At 39.9% G+C, this 26,370-nt stretch overlaps 2 protein-coding genes across 5 annotated transcripts; both read right to left on the reverse strand.

Moving 5' to 3' along the window:
• Positions 1–916: 916 nt before the first annotated feature.
• LOC139189516 (ribonuclease 3-like protein 2) lies at positions 917–15,372 on the reverse strand. Its single transcript, XM_070808480.1, has 3 exons — positions 15,005–15,372; positions 13,633–13,696; positions 917–1,159 (listed from the first exon to the last, which is right to left on the reverse strand). The coding sequence occupies exons 1-3, from the start codon at positions 15,370–15,372 to the stop codon at positions 917–919; spliced, it is 675 nt and encodes a 224-aa protein (XP_070664581.1).
• Positions 15,373–18,225: 2,853 nt separating this feature from the next.
• LOC103448381 (ribonuclease 3-like protein 2) lies at positions 18,226–26,370 on the reverse strand. Of its 4 annotated transcripts, none has more exons than XM_008387635.4 (4): positions 25,878–26,370; positions 24,865–25,029; positions 18,803–19,158; positions 18,226–18,705 (listed from the first exon to the last, which is right to left on the reverse strand). In XM_008387635.4, exons 1-4 carry the CDS (start codon positions 26,244–26,246, stop codon positions 18,375–18,377), a joined length of 1,221 nt encoding a protein of 406 aa, XP_008385857.2. In that variant the 5' UTR covers positions 26,247–26,370; the 3' UTR covers positions 18,226–18,374. The 4 variants fall into 4 exon arrangements, with proteins under 4 accessions (XP_008385857.2, XP_070664303.1, XP_070664304.1 ...); XM_070808202.1 differs by having other exon boundaries at positions 25,965–26,330; XM_070808203.1 differs by having other exon boundaries at positions 18,226–18,700; positions 25,878–26,327.

Raw genomic sequence — 26,370 nt, forward strand, 5'->3', positions numbered from 1 at the left:
TTTTATTAAATTTTGTTGTCGAATTTTATATTATTATTTATCTCGTTGATTACTCTTGTTGAGTGTTACTTGGATATGTGTTCATTACTGTTTCATTGGATGTCTGTTTGTTAGTGACTATGGAATTACTCATGGTTGAGAATATATTGTGGAATATGTGAATGATAAAATGAAAGTATTTGTGAATCATTCATGATGTGTCATGTGGTTGGAGATTCGGAGTTGCAAAAGGAATTGTGGAAAATAGGGTAATGGAAATGATCCTTTGTGTAGTTGAGCCAAACTCTTAGTAGGTACCAAGTTTCAGGCAAGCCCATAGTGCACAATTTCTTTTAGGGTAATTCGGTATTGGCGATGAAGGGTTTTGGCTAGACAACTAACAAAAGAGGAAATTAAGTTACATGGGGTTATTTTGTATAATAGAACATTCGAATCACCACTGCAGAGGTAATATGTATGGTATGGGACGTGCAGGTCCGAGCGTTTTATTATTTAGATTAACAGGTTGAGTAGAGGATGTTAAGTCGCATTGCATTCACACATTGTCATTTTAATTTCCATGACTGGTAATATGTTATAGTTGAACTGTGTGTTGCCTCGTACATGACTGTTGACGAAGAACTAATCTCGCCTAATCCTTCTCCACAAAATTAAATATATACATAAAAGAAAATGTTATGTCCATACTGAGCTGTCAAAACTCGCCTCTATATTGTTACACAGATTTACAAACTAGACCGTCAAGAGGGTAGGCGGAATGAGGTCGGACTATATGTGAGGCTAGAGTTTGTATTTATTTATTTATAGCCTTGTAAAGAGTTCTTAACTTATAATGGGGAATTAATTTTTCATACTGTTTCACTAAGTTTTTATTAATTTATTTAATTTTTAGCTAGCGGTCCGGATATGGATTTTTCTACCGATCCGGTCCGGGGCGTGATAAAAGGTTTCCATAATTGTTATATAAAATGAAACAAGCAAATGAAATACGCACCATCCAAATTTTGTCCAGATCAAAGTTCAAGTCAATGTATACAGCAGCTGCCACTGACTTCACAATATCTCCAAGAACATGACTGGGTTGTATAGTCCCATCATATACAAGCCTCGTCTCATATTTTTCATTCCATTCCGATTCCGCTTTGGCAAACTCCCTAACCTAAAATTTAAACCAAATTGCTCATAAAAACAAAAGTAAAAATACCATTACTTAAAGCTGCCACAAATCTTTTAAACAAATTTCAACAAGAAAAACACAATGAAAACTTACATCAAAAGGACCCGCTTTTTGAAATACCAATTTATGTGTGACACAGTTTCATTTACAAACTTCTTCATAGAAATAAGAAATTAATGTTCACATTAGTTAGTTGGTAATCAAAAGCTCATCTAATATGTTAGTGACTATAATTGTATATACACATTTTTTTTCTCTCTTTTATGACATATCAGTCTTTCCTCAAAACACATGGGGTCAAATATATTTAACTTCTTATTGAAAAAGATGTTATTGGCATTTAAAGAAACAAAAACCTTCATCCTGCACGAGTTTAATACAATTTTTTTTCCTTATATTTCAATGTATGATGCTTTTTTTTTTTCTTTTAGTATGCCAAATTGCCAATAATAGTTCCTCTGAAAATTAAAAACCTCTACAATTTGCAAATTCAACTTTTCAACTTAAAAAAAGTACTAAAAATGATAATTGTTTGTACCATACTTGATCAATCCCGAAACTACTGAACACCAGTCAACGTTATACCGTCAAGGACCCAGAAGAGTTTCCCTCCAACCAGGAGGCCAATCACAGCGCGACACATGTCGACATCAGAAGCCAATCATAGCGCGACATGTGTCAACATCAGAAGCCAATCACAACACTACACGTGTCAATGTCAGAATGAAACTAGAAACTCTCTTCTATAAATAGAGATCATTCTCTCACAATATTTCCTAATGTCATTTGTACTAAATCATTCACTAGTACTCACTAAAGGAGAGCTTGAACCTATGTACTTGTGTAAACCCTTCACAATTAATGAGAACTCCTCTACTCCGCGGACGTAGCCAATTTGGGTGAACCACGTAAATCTTGTGTTTGCTTCCTTGTCTCTATCCATTTACATACTTATCCACACTAGTGATCGGAGCAATGTAGCGAAGGTCACAAACTTAACACTTTCTGTTGTACCAAAGTCCTCACTGATTTTGTGCATCAACATTTGGCGCCGTTGATGGGAACGACACTTATTCCCACTCTCTTCAGCTTCGTCAAACTGGTTTCCACCATTCGTACACTCTTTTTTGACCAGGCATCCCTCTCACCATTCGTACACTCTTTTTTTACCAGGCATCCCTCTCCAACATGGGGAGCGAATGAAGCCACAACACACAGAATGACACCCATTTTGCACCTAGTGCGAAGCAACGAAAAAATGAAGGATAGAAGGTTGCTCTTCAAGCTAAAGTCGATGAGCTAGAAGCTCAGAACAACAAGATACAAATGAAAAATGAAGTCCTCCAGGAGCAGTATGAAAAGCTCTTTGAGACGCTCCATGAAATTATGTGTACTCAAACACGTGAGCTTGTTGCCCCTGTGGACATCAACCATCATCTGGGTGCCCCCCAACACGGAGGGTCACCTTTCTTCGACATGGGTATCTCTGATGAGGAGCGAGCTAATCATCAAAACATTGATCAACATGAGACTTCTCTCAACCCAGCTGCTTCAACCTGAAGCAGGAGAAGTCGAGGAAGACACCTCATTGCAGAAGGGTTGGAAGGATCAAAAGCCGTTTATCGTGACTGTCGAGACTTTCTAAAGCAACGTCGAGAGAATCCCCTTCATATATGCTCGAAGATCAATGACCCAAGGGTTTCTGAAAGACTCGGTCCCTTCCCACGACCCAGGCCAGCTGCCAATCTAGGGAAGGAACGACATGTCCTAGAGGAACATGAAGGTACAGGGGACTCTGAGGTATTCTGATAGACTCGCCCTAGAAGTCAGTATGGCGAGTCCAAGGAAAAATCACACGCCCTTGCTCAAATTTTCCTACTTCCAAGAGGCGATGAAGACTTACAAAAGAAAATCCCAGTGGTACATGACTCCACTCAAGACCCCCTTGTTCTACAGCTCCTTGAGGAAGTAAATAAGTTGAAGGCCAAACGTCAGGCCAAGATACTTGACTGGAACCAACCCAGGCTTGGCCCTCTCACAAGGAGGATCCTCGACACCCCCTTCAAGCGAAGACTAAACAAAAGCTTGGTTTACAACTCTATACTGGAAGGGAGGACCCAATTGAACACATTAACCTCTTTGAGTTCACCATGGCATATCGGATGCACACCGACGAAGAACGATGTATTCTCTTCCCTTCCACCTTCTCTGACAGAACTCTAAACTGGTATTGCCGTCTTCCACCTGAGACCGTAGACTCATTTGAGGAACTAAGGAAACTGTGTGTCTTTTAACACATTATCCAGACCGATCGCTTGCATTCTACAGATGACTTATACACTATTCGCCAGAAGCCAGACAAGTCACTATGAGAGTATGCTGGTCGTTTCAGCCATGAGTATTCTCGTTGCACTGAGGCAGGTGACAATACTGCCCTCAAGGCCTTCACGGCAGGCCTACGTGATTGTTTCTTCAAGTACATGATCAATGCCAATACTTGGAAGACTTACTCTGAGGTGATGGCACAGGCTTACAACCATGCCTCTGCTGAGGCATGAACATATCAAGGGAAACCCCCCACAGCCACCCCTTATCAACAAGTAGGGAGTGGAAACCAGATCCAACCAAATAAGAAGACCTCGACCTTCCAAACGACAGCGGTGCCTCCCCCTACCTTACTCAATCTCAGGGCAAAAGGAAAGATTTCCATCCTCACCAGTCTCAGTTTAGTAAAAGGATTAAGGGACACTACCGCGATAACCAAGGGTATCGCCATAATAATCCCCAACCCCAAACAGTCAACATAGTGGGTTAAGCACGTGTCCGGACAGCCCCTACCCCGAGGTATGAGGCATACACACCCTTGAACGCCACATGCGTGGCCATTTACCCCAGCATAGCATATTTGATACCGAAGCCAAAGCCGAGGCATCCAGATTACAAGCCCACGAAGAACACAGGCACATTTTGCTGCTACCACGAGCATAACGGCCATGACGGCGAGAAGTGTATCACCCTTTGTGATCATGTTGCAGCTTTGGCACGTGAAGGAAAAATTGTTCAATTCCTCCTTCACCATCTAAGGGGTAACCGTAACCAACGCCAGGTGAATGTGATATATTCCATAAGTGGTGGCACACCCATATCTAAATCTTCCAACAGGGTCATGAAAAATAGTGAACGAGCTTTAAGGTCTGGCCACCAAGTGTTTCACGTGGAAGACATAAGGGGAGGTAAGTATCAAAAGCCTAATTGGGATCCAATATGTTTCTACCCTGAGGAAGAAAGAGGTATCATCTACCCTCACAACGACCCATTGATCGTGGAAGCTCACATAGCCAACTTTGAAGTACGATGAATCCTGGTAGACACGGGGGCTTCGGGTAATATCATGTTTACTGAAGCTTTCAAGGCACTTAATGTAGCTGAACACTTGCTCGATCGCTCGATTTCCCCTCTGATAAGCTTCTCCGGTGATATCGTGCAACCTTTGGGGAGCATACACTTACCTTTCACCATTGGTACAAGCCCTTACACAGCTACCATTACCACTAACTTCCTGGTGGTTGATTGCCCAACGACATACAATGTCATCTTGGGACGCACAGGCATCAATGATCTCAAGGCCATGGTATCCACACATATGTTGTTGATGAAATTTCCAACCCCTATGGCAATGGTTACATCAGAGGAGATCAACTTAGTGCACGATTATGTTACAACACTTCGTTCAAGCAACAACACATGCTTGTGCCCAAGGAAACCCTTTTTATACATGACCAAGTCATAAAGACCAGCCCAGACGAAGCCAACTTGGATCTTCACGGTGGTAACAGTCAACCTGACGATCCTCGAGATGACTCTTTCACCCAGTAAGCACAACCCGCTGAAGAGTTGGAGAAGGTCTCTATTTCAAAAGATTATCCAGATCGCATGGTGAAGATTGGCACCACCTTGTCACCACCCATTCGGTTGGCATTGATCTCTTTTTTGCAAGAGAACACTAAGGTCTTCACCTGATCATACGAGGACATGCCAAGCATCTCTCCCGATATCATCTGTCATCGCTTAAATATTGACCCCAAGACCAAGCCAATGAGACAGAAGTGAAGATCCTATGACGCTGAACGGTACGAGGCAATGAAGGCAGAAGTTGAAAAACTCAAAGGCATAAGCTTCGTCCGCGAAGTTAATTATCCAACATGGGTAGCAAATGTTGTTCTTGTTAAGAAGAATTCGACCAAGGAAAGTCTCCTGCTCCAAAAGGTCTTGTGAAGAATGTGTGTCGATTACACCGACCTAAACAAAGGATGCCCGAAGGATAGCTTTCCTCTTCCTCTCATAGACAGACTTATAGACTCTACAGCAGGGTGTGAACTTCTGAGCTTCATGGATGCTTACTCAGGATACAACCAAATCCTCATAAATCCTTTGGACCAAGAACATACAGCCTTCACTACTGTTAGGGGACTATATTACTATAAAGTCATGCATTTCGACCTAAAGAATGTAAGAGCAACTTATGAGAGACTGGTCAATTCAATGTTCACAGAACAGATTGGGAAGAGTATGGAAGATTACGTTGATGATATACTAGTCAAGAGCAAACATGCTGACCAACATATCACCAACCTATTTGAAACTTTTACCATTCTGAAGAGGTATCGAATGAGGTTGAACCCCAACAAATGTGCATTCGGCGTAGGCTCTGGCAAATTCTTAGGCTTCATGATAAGCCAACGAGGCATTAAGGTTAATCCCGAGAAGATCAAAGCAATCATCGACATGAAGGAACCGGTAATTTCAAAAGACATCTAGAGCCTTACTCGCAAGGTGGCAGCCTTAACTAGGTTCATCTCTAAGGCCACAGACAGATGTGCTCATTTATTCAAATCACTTAAAGGAAGTAAAAAGTACATTACATGGACTGATGAATGTGTTGAGGCATTTAAGAACCTCAAAGACTACATGAGTAAAGCCCATTTGCTCTCCAAACCTGAGGTTGGTAACACTCTCATTATCTATTTGTCGGTATCGACTTCAGCAGTAAGTTCTGTTCTCATTCGAAAAGATGGTAATGTCGAACGACCTGTCTACTACGCTAGCAATGCCTTACAAGATGTGGAGACACGATACTCTAACATTGAGAAATTGGCTCTAGCATTGGTCATGTCTGCTCGAAATCTTCGCCCTTACTTCCAAGCACACTCCATCATCGTGCTTACCAATCATCATCTTCGACAGATACTCTAAAGTCCTAACACTTCTGGACAAATGATCAAATGGGTGATAACATTGGGTGAGTTTGACATCTCCTACCAACCAAAGCCAGCTAAAAAGGGCCAAGCAGTGGCATATTTCATCGCCGACTTCACATATCCTGTTGACATTGTTTCTACACCTAAAGAAGTGGTTTCATTACCCTCGGGAGCTCAAAAAATAGAACCAACAGCCCCAGCATAGAGTCTATATGTTGATGGCTCATCCAACCAACATGGTTGTGGAGCAGGACTAGTCCTTACGACCCTTGACAAAGTGGCGATGGAGTATGCTCTTTGCTTCAAATTCAAGGCGTCGAACAATGATGCCGAATATGAAGCCCCCATAGCAGGCTTACGTTTGGCCAAACACCTTGGGGTTAAACGAATTGATATCTTCAGTGACTCTCAATTGGTGGTTAACCAGGTCACCAACAACTTTGACGCTAAGTATAGCTCAATGGCTGCATATCTGGCACAAACACAATTGTTGCTTAAGCACTTCCATTACCAGATCACCCAAATTCCTCGAGCGGCAAACAGTCATGCAGATGCTTTGGCTCGCCTCGCCTCAGCGGTGGAAGACAAGATTGGGAGAAAAATTCAGGTCGAATTGTTGGCAGCACCAAGCACCATAGCTGCGGAAGTGTGCAACTTACAACAGGGGGATAGTTGGATTACCCCGATTTATAAATTCCTTGCTTATGGCACCCTTCCAAATGACAAAGTCCAAGTTAAGCAGATTTGATACAAGGCTACCCGTTACTTGATCATTAATGACCAACTCTATAAACGGGGTTTTAACCTACCATACCTAAGATGCTTTACGCCCGTAGAGGCGGAAACTGTCATTCGGGAAATACATGAAGGAGTCTGCGGAGATCATGTTGGATCTCGATCCCTAGCACACAAGGCTTTTCGCCAAGGATATTACTGGCCAACACTCCACCAAGATGCCATCAAAATATCCCGCTCATATGATAAGTGTCAACGCTACGAAATTATTCCTCACTCCCTTCCCGAGCCTCTCATTCCTATGATCAGCCCTTGGCCTTTCGCCCAATGGGGACTTGATTTGATAGGCCCAATGCCTGCAGGGAAGGGCAAGGTTCACTATGCAATCGTTGCAGTTGACTACTTCATAAAGTGGGCCAAAGTAGAACCCTTGGCAACCATTACTGAGGCAAAAATAGAAGATTTCGTATGGAAGAACATCCTTTGCAGATTCGACATTCCCAATGCGATAGTCACTGACAACGGGCGACAGTTCGACAATAATAAGTTCAGAATGTTCTGCTCTAAGTTCAACAACAACTTATATTTTGCCTCCCCAGCTTATCCCCAATCTAATGGACAAGTTAAAGCCATTAACAAAATAATCAAGTGAACTTTGAAAACCAACTTGGACAAGACTAAAAGTTGTTGGCCAAAATTTGTACCCAAAGTTCTTTGGTCATACCGCACTTCGTATCGGACATCAATAGGAGAAACCCCATTCTCACTTGCCTTTGGTACGGAGGCAGTTGTCCCAGTTGAGCTTGAGCAAGCAACGTTCTGAGTCCAGAACCACATGCAAAGGGAAAATGACAAACAACTTACCCTTAACGTAGATCTAGTCGAGGAACACAGAAACTAGGCTCACTTGAGGAATGTCGCCTACAAGCAGCACATCTCTAACTACTATGACTTTATGGTTAAACCTCGTTCTTTCAAAGTGGGGGACTGGGTATTGAAGAAAAGATTACTTTGCAATAGAGTCCCGAGTGAAGGAACACTTAGTCCAAATTGGGATGGACCGTTTGAAGTTGTTGGCATCAGTCGCCCCGGCTTCTACAAACTTAGAAGCTCCGATGGAAAGACCCTTGGCCATCCATGGAACGCTGATCACTTGAAGTACTATTACAAGAAAACTCACATTATACAAGTGTTAAGCTTCAGCCGTTCGGCATCCTATGTAACGAAGACTATTTGGCATGAATTCAATAAAGAGGTGATTTAGACAACTCGGTCCTAATCCTCTTACATTCCTAGCAATGAAACACTTGGGTTCAAAGCTTCAACATGAATGCTTCCAACATAAAACAAATTCTAAGTATATGTCAACAAGACTATACAAATAAACGAACTTCACAGTATATTCATTTAATCATACATTTCAACACATTCGTACATAAGCCAATTGTGCTTTGAAAGGGTTCAACATAATTTATGTCATTTGACACTTGCTACAATTTACCTAGACACCTTGCCCTTATTCTCACCAACTAGGTGATGAAATGTGAAGAAGGACTTATCTTCATGCCACCAACCAGGTAATGAAATGTACAACCCGTACTCTAATATCATTTGGCAACTTGCCACTTATACCACTAACCAGGTGATGAAATGTACAACCCGTACTCTCATTCATGCCACCAACTAGGTGATGAAATGTACAACCCGTACTATAATATCATTTGGCAACATGCCACTCATGCCACAAACCAGGTGATGAAATGTACAGCCCATACTCTAATATCATTTGGTAACTTGCCATTCATGCCACCAACCAGGTGATGAAATGTACAACCCGTACTCTCCTTCATGCCACCAATCGGGTGATGAAATGTACAACCCGTACTCTAATATCATTTGGCAACTTGCCACTCATGCCACAAACCAGGTGATGAAATGTACAACCCGTACTCTCCCTCATGTCACTAACCAGGTGATGAAATGTGATGAAAGGTAATGAAGGAACTCACCTTCGTACCACCAACCAAGTGATGAAAGCAACTCACCATTCATTCCACCTACCAAAAGACGAGTGGTACAACTTGTACATATGAACTCCTAGCATTCACAAATAATCAAAAACCCTCAAGCTTGACAACTTAACTAGGGGAGCACTTATGCCCAACAAGAGTTATAGTCACCAACAAAGCCTTATTGTAAGCCAACAACAATTTCAGTGCATGGCATACGAAGATCAAGCTATTAAGCCCTCTTGCATCTGCTTCAAACATTTCCCCACTATAACAATGCAAACACTACAACTTGAAGAAAGCTTCACACACTCTTGATCAAGACAGTGTGAAGCAAAATCAATTTATGGTGCCAACAAGAGCTTCATCAATGGAAGGCAACCACAATTCTCAAAAGCTTCACACACTCTTGATCAAGATAGTGTGAAGCAAAACCAATTTATGGTGCCAACAAAAGCTTCATCAATGGAGGGCAACCACAATTCTCAAAAGCTTCACACACTCTTAATCAAGACAGTGTGAAGCAAAACCAATTTATGGTGCCAACAAGAGCTTCATCAATGGAGGACAAGCATAACTCTCAAAAGCTTCACACACTCTTGATCAAGACAATGTGAAGCAAAACCAATTTATGGTGCCAACAAAAGCTTCATCAAATGAGTTCAACCACAACTCTCAAAAGCTTCACACTATCTTGATCAAGATAGTGTGAAGGAAAATCAATTCATGGTGCCCAACAAAGTTTGACCTACAAAAGCTTCACCCACAAAAGCTTCACCTACAAAGCTTCAACACAAAAGCTTCACCTACAAAGCTTCAACACAAAAGCTTCATCAATGGAGGACAACTACAAATTCTCAAAAGCTTCACACTATCTTGATCAAGATAGTGTGAAGCAAAATCAATTCATGGTACCCAACAAAAGCTTCAACTACAAAGCTTCAACACAAAAGCTTCACCCACAAAAGCCCACAAAAGCTTCACCCACAAAAGCCCACAAAAGCTTCACCCACAAAAGCTTCACCCACAAAAGCTTCAACACAAAAGCTTCATCAATGGAGGACAACTACACATTCTCAAAAGCTTCACACTATCTTGATGAAGATAGTGTGAAGCAAAATCAATTCATGGTACCCAACAAAAGCTTCAACTCCAAAGCTTCACCTACAAAGCTTCAACTCCAAAGCTTCACCTATAAAAGCTTGACCCACAAAAGCTTCACTTACAAAAGCTAGACCCATAAAAGCTTGACCCATAAAACTTCACCCACAAAAGCTTCACTTACAAAACTTCAACACAAAAGCTTCACCTACAAAAGCTTCACACTATCTTGATTAAGATAGTGTGAAGCAAAATCAATTCATGGTGCCCAACAAAGCTTGACCTACAAAAGCTTCACCCACAAAAACTTCACCTACAAAAGCTTGACCCACAAAAGCTTCACCCACAAAAGCTTCACGTACAACATTTCAACACAAAAACTTCACCTACAAAAGCTTCACACTATCTTGATTAAGATAGTGTGAAGCAAAATCAATTCATCGTGCCCAACAAAGCTTCAACCTCAAAGCTTCACCTACAAAACTTCAACACCAAAACTTCACCTACAAAGCTCTAAATATATATATATATATATATATAATTTTTTTTTCCGAAATTCGAAAATTAAAAAAATCAGAAATTCAAAAATTCGAAAATTCAAAAAAAAAAAAATTGCCTAGGCCTCCTCTTCTTTGGGCCTAACTACTTTCATAACAAATATATATGAATAAGGAGTTTTAGGCTACCACTTAGAAAGGAAATGCCTCATTCGTCAACTCCCTTGACCGGAGACTTGGAGGACTCCTACCATATGCTGCTGCACCTTGATACTCGGAAGTCTCACAACCACTCAGTGACTTGGATTTTTGAAGTGTCCAAACGAGAAGTTTTCCTCACTCGGGAAATTAAGGGAGCACTACCTCAACCTACATGCTTCACTCACAAAGCTTCAACAAAAGGAAAAATTCAAAGAACTTAGTGAAGAAGGCCTTGGTGTATTTAACACAATACGTTGAAATGAAGCAAAGCTTGTTTATTGATATCTCCGATAAGTTACAAATACGTACATATACATGAATCAAAATAAACAAACAAGGGGGAGCCTTCACAAAGTTTGCTCAGGAGAAGTCTTAGCAGTCGGCAGAGCCCCAGAAAGAGGAGCCACCAGATGGTGATTATTCGGAGCCTCATTACTAGGCAGAACCCTAAAAGGAGGAGGCACCGAAGGTTGATCATTTGGAGCTTCATTACGCGGTACAGCCCCAGAAGACGAAGGCAATAAATGCATTTGGAACAAACCCACAAACCTCTAATGATCAAGTAAAATCTGACCATCAGATTCCTGCAGTTGGTCGAGCTTCCTCTTCATGTTTGTAGCATAGTTATATGCGAGCCTGTGCAATTGTTTATTCTCATGCTTGAGCCCTCTAATCTCCTGTTTGAGACTTATCACTTCAGCCGCCAATTATTCAACTTGGTAGGTTCGAGCAAATAGACGTTGGGCCATATTAGACACAGAACCTACACACTAAACACTAAGAGCCAGAGAATCCTTAACAGCCAACTCATCAAATCGTTTGGAAAGTAGTCTGTTATCTTTGGGAGTGAGAAGGTTCCTGGCCACCACCGCAGTGGTCATATCATTCTTCATTACAGAGTCCCTAACGGTAAGAGGACCAGTAGGGGATAAGAAGGATGGGCGCCATATGTTGTCTTGAGAAGGCATGGCTGCCTCTTCACCAAAGTTCAAGTCAAAATGACAGTCGGATGGGCCAGACATTCTCAGAAATGATGAAGGAGAAATGAGGTGCAATAAATCTCTGAAGTAAGGGGAAAATTTCTACAAGCAATAACTCTCTGAATGTACTTCTTGCACACAATTGGTGCCCTTATAAAAGAAAGGGCAACATGGCCGTTGGTTCAAAAATCGAAAAGGCACCACTCTCCGAATCTTAAGAGCTAGACTCCCAACAGGATTGCTTTTTCAAAAATCGAAGAGGCACCATTCTCTGAATCTAGAGAGCCAGATCCCCGACAGGATTGCTTGTTCGAAAATCGAAGAGGCACCGCTCTCTGAACTTTGAGAGCCAAATTTCCTTGGATAAAGCTTGTCTGCAATCTTCACATGCAACATCAGCTTTCCAGATACCACAGACCACTTTTTCAAAGTGAATTGACAAAGTTAAAACATGTGAGGCTTGCAGCTCCCACTACATTGCTATGACCAAGAAGGGTAAATGAATAGCATTATTACTTGCTCAAAAATCGAAGAGGCACCGCCCTCCAAATCTCGAGAGCCAGACTCCCAACAAGATTACTTTCTCAAAAATTGAAGAGGCACTGCTCTCCGAATCTCAAGAGCCAAACTCCAAACAGGATTGCTTTCTCAAAAATCGAAGAGGCATCGTTATCTGAATCTCTAGAGCCAGATCCCTCACAGGATTGCTTGTTCAAAAATCGAAGAGGCACCGCTCTCCGAACTTCGAGAGCCAGATTTCCTTGGATAAAGCTTGTCTGCAATCTTTACACGCAACATCAGCTTTCCAGATACCACAGACCACTTTTTCAAAGCGCTATAACAAAGTTAAAACATGTGAGGCTTGCAGCTCCCACTACATTGCTATGACCAAGAAGGGTAAATGAATAGCATTATTACGTGCTCAAAAATCGAAGAGGCATCGCCTTCCAAATCTCGAGAGCCAGACTCCCAACAGGATTACTTTCTCAAAAATCGAAGAGGCACTGCTCTCCGAATCTCAAGAGCCAGACTCCCAACAAGATTGCTTTCTCAAAAATCGAAGAGGCACCATTATCCGAATCTCAAGAGCTAGATCCCCGACAGGATTGCTTGTTCGAAAACCGAAGAGACATCGTTCTCTGAACTTCGAGAGCCATATTTCCTTGGATAAAGCTTGTCTGCAATCTTCACACGCAACATCAGCTTTCCAGATACCACATACCACTTTTTCAAAGTGCTCTGACAAAGTTAAAACACGTGAAGCTTGCAACTCCCACTACATTGCTACAACCAAGAAGGGTAAAGGAATAGCATTACTACTTGTTGTTAGGGAAACTCCTATATATATCGACATCCATCCTCCACAGACAGGCAGACCTACAAAAATGGTCAACCCTTCCTCATATCTGAGAGGGCACTCCCAACGAAGCCTCTCGAAATACTGAGCTTTCTTCCCCCCAATAATACCTATGCAAACTAGCCACACCAGAGCAAGAGTATCTCATATCATCAAGGTCAAAAGCAAAAGTATCCTATATCATGCTTTTTCCCTATCTTTTCATTTGCCCTTGTTCTTACCTGCAAGACAATGAGAAAGAGAACAATCAGTCAGCACTTGGAATCAACCTTCCAGTCAGGAACTGACCGCCTAGAACCCCTTGCCTGACTACTTACCTGGTATTGCTCTCGAGTACTCATCTTCAACATCTTATGCTTCCAGAAAAGATACCACATCTGCCTGAGGAATAGATAGGGCAAGTGAGAAGGATACAAGGAAGCATGTGGAGACAAGCGCAACAGAACACGTGCCGATTCATCCACTACTTCGTCAACAGCAAAAGTATCCCATATTATCAAGGTCGAACACACTCTTGATTTGATGGACTTGTTTTGACCCTCAAATTCTTGAGTCGGCCTTATACTCTGGAGGAAACCAGAAAACCCTCCAGCCTAGTTCAAGAATAAGCATGTGGAAAGTTACTTCTTCAAAAGCAAAAGTATCTCATATCATCTCTTCTCCATTTGCTTCTCCTTATCCTTGTTGCTGTTTACGACACAAGGAGAATGAGAACAATCAACCGGATGCCGAAGTCGAACCTCCGATCCAGGTTGCTTGCTTGGAAGTTTGATTGCTTACCTTGTCTGTTACCCTTTCGGCAAATCTCCTAGCTCGGCGACTTGGGGGACTTCTACTATAGGGTTTTGTATCGCACTTGACCAAGCCCAAAACTACAAGTAAGCTTCAAGTGAAATTGATACATTACCTTGTGCATCTTTATCGGTTAAAGATACCACCCTTGGATGGAGGAAAAGTACTTCCAGAAAAGATGCCACATCTACGGATGAGACAGATAAGGCAAGTGAAAATGATACCACACTTCGGTACTTAGAAGTTTCGTGATTACTCAATGACTTGGATCTTGCAAGTCCCCAACTGAGGAGCTTCCCTCACTTAGGAACTTAAGGGAGCACTGTTTGTACCATACTTGACCAATCCCGAAACTACTGAACACCGGTCAATGTTATACCGTCAATGACCCAGAAGAGTTTCCCTCTAATTAGGAAGCCAATCACAGCGCGACACGTGTCGACATCAGAAGACAATCATAGCGCAACACGTGTCAACATCAGAAGCCAATCACAACATGACACGTGTCAATGTCAGAATGAAACTAGAAACTCTCTTCTATAAATAGAGATCATTCTTTCACAATATTTCCTAATATCATTTATACTAAATCATTCACTTGTACTCACTAAAGGCGATCTTGAACCTATGTACTTGTGTAAACCCTTCACAATTAATGAGAACTCCTCTACTCCGTGGACGTAACCAATCTGGGTGAACCACGTACATCTTGTGTTTGCTTCCCTGTCTCTATCCATTTACATACTTATCCACACTAGTGACCGGAGCAATCTAGCGAAGGTCACAAACTTAACATTTTCTGTTGTACCAAAGTCCTCACTGATTTTGTGCATCAACAATAATAATACAGTATGTATGTAACAATTAAAAGAAATCAGAAAGAGCACAAACAATGACCTTATCATCGAGAGCAGGTGATTGTGGCGAAGGTAGCCATAAAAACCATGTTTAACAGCGGCGCATGCGAACTTCACCATATTAACATTGGCGGAGCGGAGCTTAGATAAGTTGCCTTGATCAATGTTGGGGTAGGCAAGAAAGAGGTGCCTACTCATAGCGATTTCAAGGGCGGCCTGGCCAAGCCCCTTGAGACGCTTATATGAGGGAGAGTAAGTGATGGAGGAGTGTGTGAGATCTAGCTCTAGAAGTCTCTTGTCCTTGAAGTTGTGACGTACGATTTTCTCCATGGACGTCACTGAATCTTTCATTTCCGGCGATGGCTGGAGCTCGCGATTGAGGGACGCTGAGGTAGTGAAGAGTTTCATGTTGCTGAATTGGAATATCGCCGTTGATGTGTGGTGAAGTAAAACTAGATAGTTGGATTTGGAATTGGAAAAATACCAGAAAATTCTCTTAAGTAGTGATGGAAAGCAATTAAGTTAAGCAACCTTATTAGTAAAAGTAAGGAATCTGTTCCCCATTTGCGCGGAAAAGAATGTTAAAGGAAAAGGAAAAAGAATAAGGGTAATACAGTGTGGCCGAGGTTGTCATGTAGGGATTGGTTGATGAATCATCGGAATCGATTCCCCATTTTCATCAAAAGTTTAAACATCTTGAGTTTCTCAACTGTTAACAACAGATTTTGCGTTAGAATGCCTTCTATTATCATTGTGACGGAAACACGAGCAGGACGAAACCAAAGATTTGTGTGAATAGGGGCAGTGGCGAAGCTACAGAGGGACTGGGAGGGGCGTCCGCCCCTCCCCTCGCCGGAAATTAAGCCCAGGAGGGTGGTTCCGCCCCTCTGGTCTTGTCGGAATTAATGGCTACACCTACACTGCATATCGGTTCCTATCTGGGTTTCTGTTTGAGTTTCTGCTGCTATGCAGCAGCTTATGTTTTTGTTTTCAAATCCTTTAAATGAAACGACATCGTTTCATTTAAAAAAAACAAACTCCTTACTAAAACGCACCTTTTCGTTTGATAGGTTAAAAAAATAAATGAATTTTTAAAGGGGACCACTGTCCCGTGCCTTCCATTTTCAAAGTAGACCTCCACTTTTTGAAAACCACCCCACTTTTTGAAATCCTCCAGCACAGCAGCCAACCTGATGGGTTGGTTTTCCACTTCTCTCTCAATTTTAGGTAAATTTTTTAACTTTCTAATTTATATTATCCCTAACCCTAATTGATTAATAAATACAAAATTTTAGTTAATTAATATAGAATCATAGAGTAATACACTAATATAGTTATTGATTATTGATTTTTGCATATAAATATTTATTGATGAATGAAATTATTGTCTAGAGTAAAAATTTAATTCTTGATTATTGATATTAATTTATTAATTGATTTTTTGTGTATTAAATAATTTATATGAATATTGGTATTGATTAATTGAATTGTTGGTTTAATTAGTTAGTACTCATATTGACTATAGTATAGCTTACTCTAGAATTAAGAGTCTAAGACTTTTTTTTCTTTTTCATATACAGTTAAACAATGGAACGATACTATAAGAAACAATGTTTAAATCCTCCTTCAAATATTCCGGCTAGTCCTTCTTCGAATATTCCTTCTTCGAATATTCCGAGTAGTCCTCCTTCGAATATTCTAAATATTTCTTCTTCGAGTATTCCGAGTAGTTCCCAACAAAGTGAGGTCACTGAGTTGGATGAAATACTGGCTAATCTTCATGTAGACCCTGGACATAGACATCGAATGCTTGATTATCCACCTAATTATCGTGAAGCAATTCGCCGACATTATCCCTAAAACAATCCTTGTCAACCTAAAGATCACATCATGCCCAGAAAAGTTAGCAATAATCGATGTTTTGTCACCCGTTGGTTTGATAATTTTAAGTGGTTGGAGTATAGTATAGTAAAAGATACCGCATTTTGCCGTTATTGCTATCTATTCAAGTGTGATTTTGATAAAGAGGGAACTGCCGGAAGTGATGTCTTCACTGAGATTGGGTTTATAAATTGCCGGAAGTTCGCCCCTCCCCCCGATAAATCCTGGCTTCGCCACTGAATAGGGGCATCCTTAAACAACAAAGTTAAAATTAAAAAGCTCATGAATTTGCTAATAATTTACTAAACACTATACTAATATGCCTAATAACTAATCCAACCAACAATTCAATTAACCAATACCAATACGCATACAAATTATTCAACAAATAAACATTTAATTCAACTAATCATATGAATAAATGTATACCCATATTCATAGAATTCGTAATTTCATAATTTCATTCATCAATAATCATAGAATTCATATCAATAATCAATAACCAATAACCATATGATTCTATATTTCTATACCAATTAAACAAAAATTCGTCTTAAATAATTAATTTGGGTTAGGGATTATAGATTTAGGAATTAACAAATTTACCTAAATATATATATATGTCGACTAGAGAGTGGTTGGCTGCTGGCGTGGTTGCATTGCACTGGCTAGGAACATCACCTTTGCTCCTGTTCCATTATGTTTCAAGTTGCTGGGAATTTGGGGGCAGACCAGCACCAAGCTGCTTTCTGATTGGCAAAGGCAAATAAAAATGAAACGGGGATGGAATAAGGGTGGACCGTGGGGACAAGCGGTCCCCCACTATACATACTTTTTTTTTTCAAACGCATATGAAACTACGTTGTTTTGAATTTTTTTTTTTACCCAGCTCTACTGCTGCAGAACCAGTATTGAAAGTTAAGAGTAGGTATTCCATATGCGGAATCAATATGTGCAGTGCAGCATCAGTCACCCCATATCGTCTAATAAAAGTCAAGAGTGGATATCCGGAGCTGTTGGTTAGGTTGATGATTATGGTGTAGTTGTCACCTTACTTCTAGTTAGATCTTGTATCTTTCCCATACTTCTAGGGTGGTACAAGAGCCTACCACACATACAAAGCACATATATATCTCAGGAGGAAGAATGAAAAATCAGAGTTGTATCATATATAACCAGATTGTTGTACAGCACAGACCATCAACGAAGCTGCAGAGTTGTCAACACATCTTTTATTCTCGACATTTCATCTCCTGTCACGATAGCACACCATCCGCGGTTGCAATTTTATCTGAGGATACAAATTTCTTCATATGTTTTGTCTTGATTCTGTGCTACCCATAAAAATTTCTCCTTGTCATGGGTTGCGAAATCTGGTGGTGCACATGAATATAGAACATGATTAACATTCAATCCATGACCAACATTCTTATTTAGTCCAGAACATCGAACGAGGCCATACAAACAAGCTCTTTGAAATTCCAAGAGGAATCGAGAGTGACCTCCAAATATAGAAATAAAGGGAAAGGCTACCCAATAACTAATTTGACCACAGTAAAGAAAATAACTAACAGACTTATTCCCTTGAAACAAAAAACAAGCAGCCTTGTCAGCCAACGAATCATAACCCAAAGTCTGTAGAGTACTGATGGAAAATAACCAATCCTACTATTGGCTGCTTCTTTGGTGTTGGTCATAGCATCAGATTGTAGTAAACCAACGATCATCAAGGCAGCCGCAGAATTCTCCGCATCTTTTATTGTCGACCTTTCATCTCCCATCATTTTTAGCTCTAAAGTTGCAATTTCAACTGATGATACAAATCTCTTCTCATGTGCAGGACCAGATGGTTTCTCTATGCTACATTGTAAATATGCGTGGATTATTTAAAATATTATGACAACATATTTCTATAAGCACAAAAAAAAAATAATAATAATAATTGAAGAGTTCGTACTTGTAAGTTGGTTTAGGGATCCTCTTCTTGTCACAAAGCACATTCAAATTCTGTTTAGCTTCATTTTCAGCAACAACTTTAACCGACTTACAGCTTATGCCGAATGAATTGGACAACTCAGATAGAGCTGTTCTTGCAGCAGAAAGCCTTGCAATTTCCATATGCTTATAAGAAGCCGAGGCAATGATGTAACCATTAACACGTACACAAGCAATACTTAAATTTTTGGTATCATTTCTCGACCCCTGGATTTCAACATGCATTCCATGCTTTTGGCAAAGCTTAAACAACACTGTCACAGGGTGATCTGGCAATCCCTCGAGAGTAACTATAGGCTCCAAAAGATGCTTGAATTTCTACAAATGTACCGCAACAGATAATTAACATAAAAACTGTTGAAGGATAAGCATTATTGCAGAATTTCTTAAGCAGATTGTTTTTCATAGTCTGGGTTTAAGTTCTTGTCGTTCATGTTTTGTAATGGATGGCATTATAACATTATAGACCGTTGTATGTATGCCTGTTGTTATAGCAGCCATGTGTTTTTAAGTGATTAACGTGTTGTGCACGTAATTGAGTCATGCTGCAAGTGTGAAGGAAGCAACTGCTATATTCCAGTACTGTGAAAATTTGTAGATGAAGGTGTAGAGTTTCCAGATTAGTCCGATGAAGAACTCACTAAGAAGAAGCAGATCGTGATTCAAGACCTTATTACAAAATACAAAGGCATTGGGACTTATTCAGGGGGCTGTATCCGACGAGATCTTTCCTCGGATTGCAAATCTAGAAACATCAAAGGAAGCTTAGGACGTCTTGAAGCAGGAATACAAGGGTGATTCACAAGTTATGGCGGTGAAACTTCAAGGTATTCATCATGATTTTGAATATTCTAGAATCAGAAATGGTGAAGCATTGTCTGATTATTTGACTAGGCTGTTTGGATTGATTAATCAAATGAAAATCTATTGCGAAGAATTGTCGAATAAGAGGATTGTAGCAAAGCTATTGATTAGTCTTATCCCAACATATGATAACATTGTCTGTGATTGATGGAACTAAGAAAATCAGTGACTGACCCCACTGAGGTTGTAGCAACTCTCAAGGGTTTTGAAAAAAGATTGTTGAGGCATGCTGAAGCTAGAGATGTGTCTGAGAGGGATTTCAGTTGTCTCGGTATTCAATCTAGGAAAAGCTCACAGGCTAGTGGTTCCAAGAGCAAGAAGTATTGGAAGAATAAGGAGAAAATGGGGTTTGTGAAGTCTAATGCAGTTATAAAGTACAATGGAAGTAGGGAGAATTCAAAGGAGATTTGCAGGACTTGTGACAGTTTACATTATGGTGAATGTTGGTTTAAAGAGAAGCCAAAATGCCCTAAGTGTGAGAAATTTGGTCACGATGCCAGGGATTGCAGAAGCAAAGATAGTGCAACAAGTTCACTATGCCAAGGAAGCTGGAGAAGAAACTGCAATGCTTTTTTGCCTGCCGCACCAATTGTTAAGAATGAACATGTGTGGTACATTAATAGTGGTTACAGTAACTATATGATCTCACATGAATCATTCCTTATCAATGTTGACAGAGATGTAACTATAAGAATCAAAATGGGTTGTACAACCATTGCAAATGGTACATTAGTTATTGAGACCAAGAATGGAACTAGAAACATCAAGGAAAAGATGCTAGTTCCAGGATTGGACGAGAATCTGTTGAGTGTGGGGAAAATGATAAAACATGGTTATTTTCTGGTATTTAGAGATGACAAGGTTGCAGTCTTTGAAGATTGAAAACTTGAGCATCATGTGGCTACTGTACAAATGATTGGAAATATGTGTTTTCCTCATATCATGGAGGATATGAATCCAGCTGCATTGAAAGCTACTGTTGACGAAGATGCTTGGTAATGGCACAAAAAGCTTGGTCATCTAAATTTCCGAAGTTTGCAAATGTTGGCAACTTGGCAGACAAAGAAATGGTATATGGTTTGCCTATGTTGAGGGAACCAGATGGAGTCTATGAAGGATGTGTACCTGGGAAACAACACAGAGAAGCTTTCAGCAGATAAGTACTTGGAGAGCAAGTCATCCACTAGAGTTGATAAACTCAAATGTGTGTGGTCCTATGCAGGTGACAATATTTGGTCGAAATAGATATTTCTTGACATTCATTGATGACTGCACGATGTGTTGGTTGTATTTCTTGAAACACAAGTTAGAAGTGTTTGAGATTGTTGAGGCCCAAAAATGTCATAAGCAAGCGCAACCTAGCCTCGAAGCCCAATTGTCATGCAAGCCTATATTTAGGCCTAAATACATGCAAAGGAGCGAGGAAGAAACATATTTACAAACGTGTCATGCTACAGTAATTAGACCGGATGTTCATAAATCACGCCACACCTATTTGTCATGCCAAAATAAGCCCAAGTCACATACTCGGGGCTTGTCAAGTGAATTGTGGTGTGGATGGTTATGAAAATTCATTAGGCCTATGTGGAATCAAGGTTACGGAAGACTTTGGGCTACTTGGGGGCCTAAAGATCCTAGCCCATAACCTTTGAAGTCCACATAGGCAGGTATAAGAGAGAATCAACCTAGTTTACCTCTTTCCCTAACAAGCTAACTAGTTCAGTTAGGTCTAAACCAGATTCCAGCCCTAAGTTCACGTGAAAGCCCGCTTTTCATGCTGACTTTCCCTTCTCAGCTTATGCAGAAGTTCAATGAGCGAGATCCATTAGGCGCGCTACTAAAAGTAGCGCCTGCGGAAAGCTAACTGGGAAAGCTGCGCCTCGAGAAGAAGACACGATGCAGGTCCTAGAGTTTAGCCTCTTTACACCAAAATAGGGGGTAGCAGGAGAACTGGGGAGAAAAGGGGGAGAGAAAGAAGTCCAAAATAGAGAAAACTTGGGAATGGATCATTCTACAAATATATGTGGAGAAACTTAGAGAGAGGATCCCCAATTCCCCAGTTTTCACGCAGAGAACCAGAGAGGCTAAAAAACACCACCTTGCAACCTTAGTATTTTTCATGTCCTTCTTATAAGTATCCCATCCATCATAAGCCTTGCTGCCACCCCAGGAAACCCAGATTATCCAACAGAGAACACCATACAACCATGCCAACTCTTTTTCTCTCTCTCTCTCAACATGTTAAACTGATGAACATCTAGTTTCCACATCACACTTCTCTTGATCAAGTCATGCCTAAATCATGCTATCTTCAAGTCATTGATCCAACCGAAATATTTCCTAAAGCGTGCTAATTCTTTCAAGATAAACTGGGACTTGGCATGAAACCGAACCAAGGGAGATAAGAGGACGTTCTCAAAGCCCAAGTCCACCTCAACCTAAAAGTCCCCAAATAAAGATTTTCAAGAGATTCAAGGCAATGGCTGAGCTTCAAAGTAGATATCAAATCAAGAAATTGAGGAGTGATAGAGGTGGTGAATATACTTCTAGGGAGTTTCAAAGTTTTTGTGAAGATTTGGGACTTGAGAGGCAACTTGCAGTGACATATTCTCCACAAAAAAATGGTGTTGCAAAGAGTAAGGATATGACCATTGTTGATATGGCCAAGAGCATGTGCACGATAAGAAATTACCTTTCTCTTTTTGGGGAGTAGCAGTCAATGCTACAGTGTATATTCTCAGCAAATGTCTAACAAAAGCAGTGAAAGATGAAACACCATTCGAGGCATTCAGTGGCAGAAAGCCAAGATTTAAGCATGTCAAGGTGTTTGACTGCATTTGCTACTGTCATGTTCTAGGGTAATTGAGGAAGAAATTGGATGAAGCTTTTGAAAAATGAATCTTTGTTGGATATGAAAAAATGATAAGGGTTACAGGATTTACAATCGAATTGTCAAGAAGATTTTCTTTCAAGAAGTGTGATATTTGATGATAATGGAATGGGAATGGAAAACTGAAGAAGATGTTTCAATGTCATTTCCTGTGAATTTAGATTTGAATGAGAGGCATAAGGAGATTGAAATGACTTAGGTTAACATTGAGAGATAAGTTCAGCTAAAGGGGAGAAATTCTCAGCAACATATATTTGTTGATTCACATAGAGTTTGGAGAATCAGGTAATTCACGTGATACTCCAGTAAAATTGAAGACACTCGGTGATATCTAAGAAAATGTAATGTCAGTATTATTGAATATGAGAGATGAGAAGAAAGTTGCATCTAATAGTGCTTGGAAGAAAGCAATGAATTTAGAGACTGAAATGATAGAGAAGAACAAAACATGGGATTTGGTTGAGGATATGCCAATTGTTGGAGTTAAGTGGGTTTTCAAGACCACATTGAACCTAGATGGCACTATACAGAAGCACAAGGCAAGGCTTGTAGCCAAAAGTTAACCTAAAAGTCTGGTATTAACTTCAACTATTGCACTAGCTGCAAGGCTAGACACTATAAGAATGTTGATTGCTTTAGCATCTCAGAGAAGTTAGAAATTTTACCAATATGATGTCAAGTTTGCATTTCCAAAGGGTGTTCTGCAAGAAGAAGTCCATGTTGATCAACCAAAGGGATTTGTAGTAGCATGAGCTGAAGACAAGGTTTATAGATTCAAGAAAGCACTTTATGGTTTGAAACAGGCACCAAGGGCCTGGTACGAAGAAATTGAATCAAATATGCATAAGTGTAGTTTCACAAGGATTCCAAGTGAAACTACTCTCTATATCAAGACAAAGGGTGAATCTGAATCCATTATTGTGTCAATCTATGTGGATGATATTATCTATACTGGAAGCAGTCTTGAGTTGATAAATGAGTTCAAAGCAAACATGATGAAGCAAGATGAGGTGACATATTTGGGTTTATTGTCGGAAATTGTTCAATCTGAGCATGGGATTTTCATAAACCAAAGAAAATATGCATGGACTTTTTTTGGAAAATTTGGATTGAAGGATTGTAAACCAGTTAGTACTCCACTAGCTGTGAATGAAAAACTGAAAAATGATGATGGAAGTGATCTTGTAGATGAAGCTTTGTACAGCAAAGCCTGATATAATGTTTACAAGTTTGTTATAAAGGTTTATGCACAATCCTACCAAGAAACATCTTGGAACTTCCAATTTCCATAAGGTACATTCAAGGTACTTTTGGATTATGGAATGGAATATGAAAAAGGGAAATCATCACCGTTGATTGGATATTGTGATAGTGATTGAAGTGGTGATGAATCTGATATGAAGAGCACTTCGGCCTATGCCTTTTCATTTGGTAGTGGGATTTTTTCTTGGGCTTCAGTCAAGTAGCACCGTGTAGCTTTATCAACTGCAGAGGCTGAGTATGAGAGCTGCAGAAGCAACAGCTCAAGCAGTGTGGTTGAAGTTTGTGTTGGAGGATTTTAGTGAAGAACAAGGAATCCTGTGTTTCACCAAAGATTAAAACACATTGACAGGAGGTATTACTACATCAGGGAAACTTTGCAATATTCCAACGTTATCAATCTCATTTATTGCAAGTCTGAAGAGCAATTGGCATATACTTTTACTCAAGCTTTGCAAAAGGACAGATTCTACATGCTTAGAGGATTACTTGGAGTCAAATATGCAACAAGTTTAGAAAAGAGGGTTGAAGTATAAGCATTGGTGCAGATTTTATTCAACAGATTGTTTTTCATTTTTTGGATTTAAGTTCATGTTGATCATGTTTTGTAATAGACCGTCGGATGTATGCCAGTAGTTATATTAGCTGTGTGTGTTTAAGTGATCAAGGCGTTTTGCACGTGATCGAGTCATGCTGCAAGTGTGGAGGAAGCAACGACTATATTCCTTCCTCTTCAGTGTTTGTGATCTGTAACCGAATCAAATCGAATCCAAGAGGAGCAATATACTCCACTTTTCTTTCTTCATTTTCTTTGCAATTCCAGCTTCTTGTGTCCATCAATTTCTCATTCATTTCTGTTGCAAAACTTACCAAAACAATACACAAACCAAGACAAACACTAACCAAACCCACTAGTTAGAGTTCAAACCAACTTCCAAACCCTAATTAAAAACTCAATGAAGGTTTCCATAAGTGTAATATAAAATGAAACAAGCAAATGAAATACGCACCATCCATAGTTTGTCCAGATCATAGTTCAAGTCAACGTATATAGCAGCTGCCACTGACTCCACAATTTCAGCAAGAACACGACTGGGTTGTATAGCCCCATCATATACAAGCGTCGCCTCATTTTTTCCATTCCATATCGATACCTCTCTGGCAAACTCCCTTACCTAAAATTTAAACCAAATTGCTCATAAAAACAAAAGTAAAAATACCATTACTTAACGCTGCCACAAATCTTTTAGACAAATTTCACCAATAAAAACTTACAAAAAAAGGGGGTAAAGAGGCACCTGCTTTTAAATACCAACTTATGTGTGACACTGTTTCATTTACAAACCTCTTCATAGATATAAGAAATTAATGTTCACATTAGTTAGTTGGTAATCAAAAGCTCAGGTAATATGTTTGTGACTCTAATTATATGAACACATTTTTTAAGAGAGTTGTTTTTGTCATTCTAAAATTTTTATTTTTCACTCCAAACTTTTTATATTTAAAAAGAAAAATACGTATACAAAAAGTGTAAAATAGAATTTTTAGAATGCAAACAAATGTTTTTCTTTTTTTCTCCTTTTTCCCTTTTTTCATGTTATGATATATCAGTCTTTTCTCAAAAGACATGGGTTTGAAATGCTTTGTGAGTCCCAACACCCAAAAGAACAGATTATCGTAGTGAAGCCCCTTGTTGATTTCCTTTAAAAAAATAAAAATATTTAATATTTAACTTCTTATAAAATAAATAAAATAAAATAAAAGATGTTATTGGCATTTAAAGCAAAAAATAAAAAATTTCATTCGAGTTTTATTGCATTTTTTTCCTTCTTATATTTCAGTATATGATAATTTCTTCTTTTATATGCCCAATTGCCAATAATAGCTCCTCTGAAAATTAAAAACCTCTACAAAATGCAAATTCGACTTTTCAATTTTAAAAAAGTATTAAAAATAAGAAAATTGTTATTAAAATTTCAAAAATCTCATTTTACAATCTATAAAATGAAATTTTTGAAATAACCTCATTATCGAGAGCAGGTGAATTGTGGCGAAGGTAGTCATAAAAACCATGTTTTACAGCGGCGCATGCGAACTTCCGCTTACTAACATTGGCGGAGCGGAGCTCTGAGAATTTGCCTTGATCCATATTGGGGTAAGCGCGAAAGAGGTGCTTACTCATAGCGAGGCCAAGGGCGGCGTCGCCGAGCACCGCGAGACGCTTATACGAGGGAAAGTAAGTGATGGAGGAGTGTGTGAGAGCTTCCTCTAGGAGCCTCTTGTTCTTGAAGTTGTGACCTACGATTTTCTCCATGGCCGTAACTGAATCTTTCATTTCCAGCGATGGCTGAAGCTCGCGATCGAGGGACGCTGAGGTAGTGAAGAGTTTCATGTTGCTGAATTGGAAGATCGATCGCGGTTGCTGGTCTTGGAGCAATTAAGTCAACCTCAACAGTAAAAGTAAGACTTAAAAGTAAGACTAAAGAATGTTAAAGAGAGAAAAATAGAAAAAGGGT

This window comes from Malus domestica, chromosome 11 (assembly GCF_042453785.1).
Source record: "Malus domestica chromosome 11, GDT2T_hap1".
NCBI classification, from domain to species: domain Eukaryota; kingdom Viridiplantae; phylum Streptophyta; class Magnoliopsida; order Rosales; family Rosaceae; genus Malus; species Malus domestica.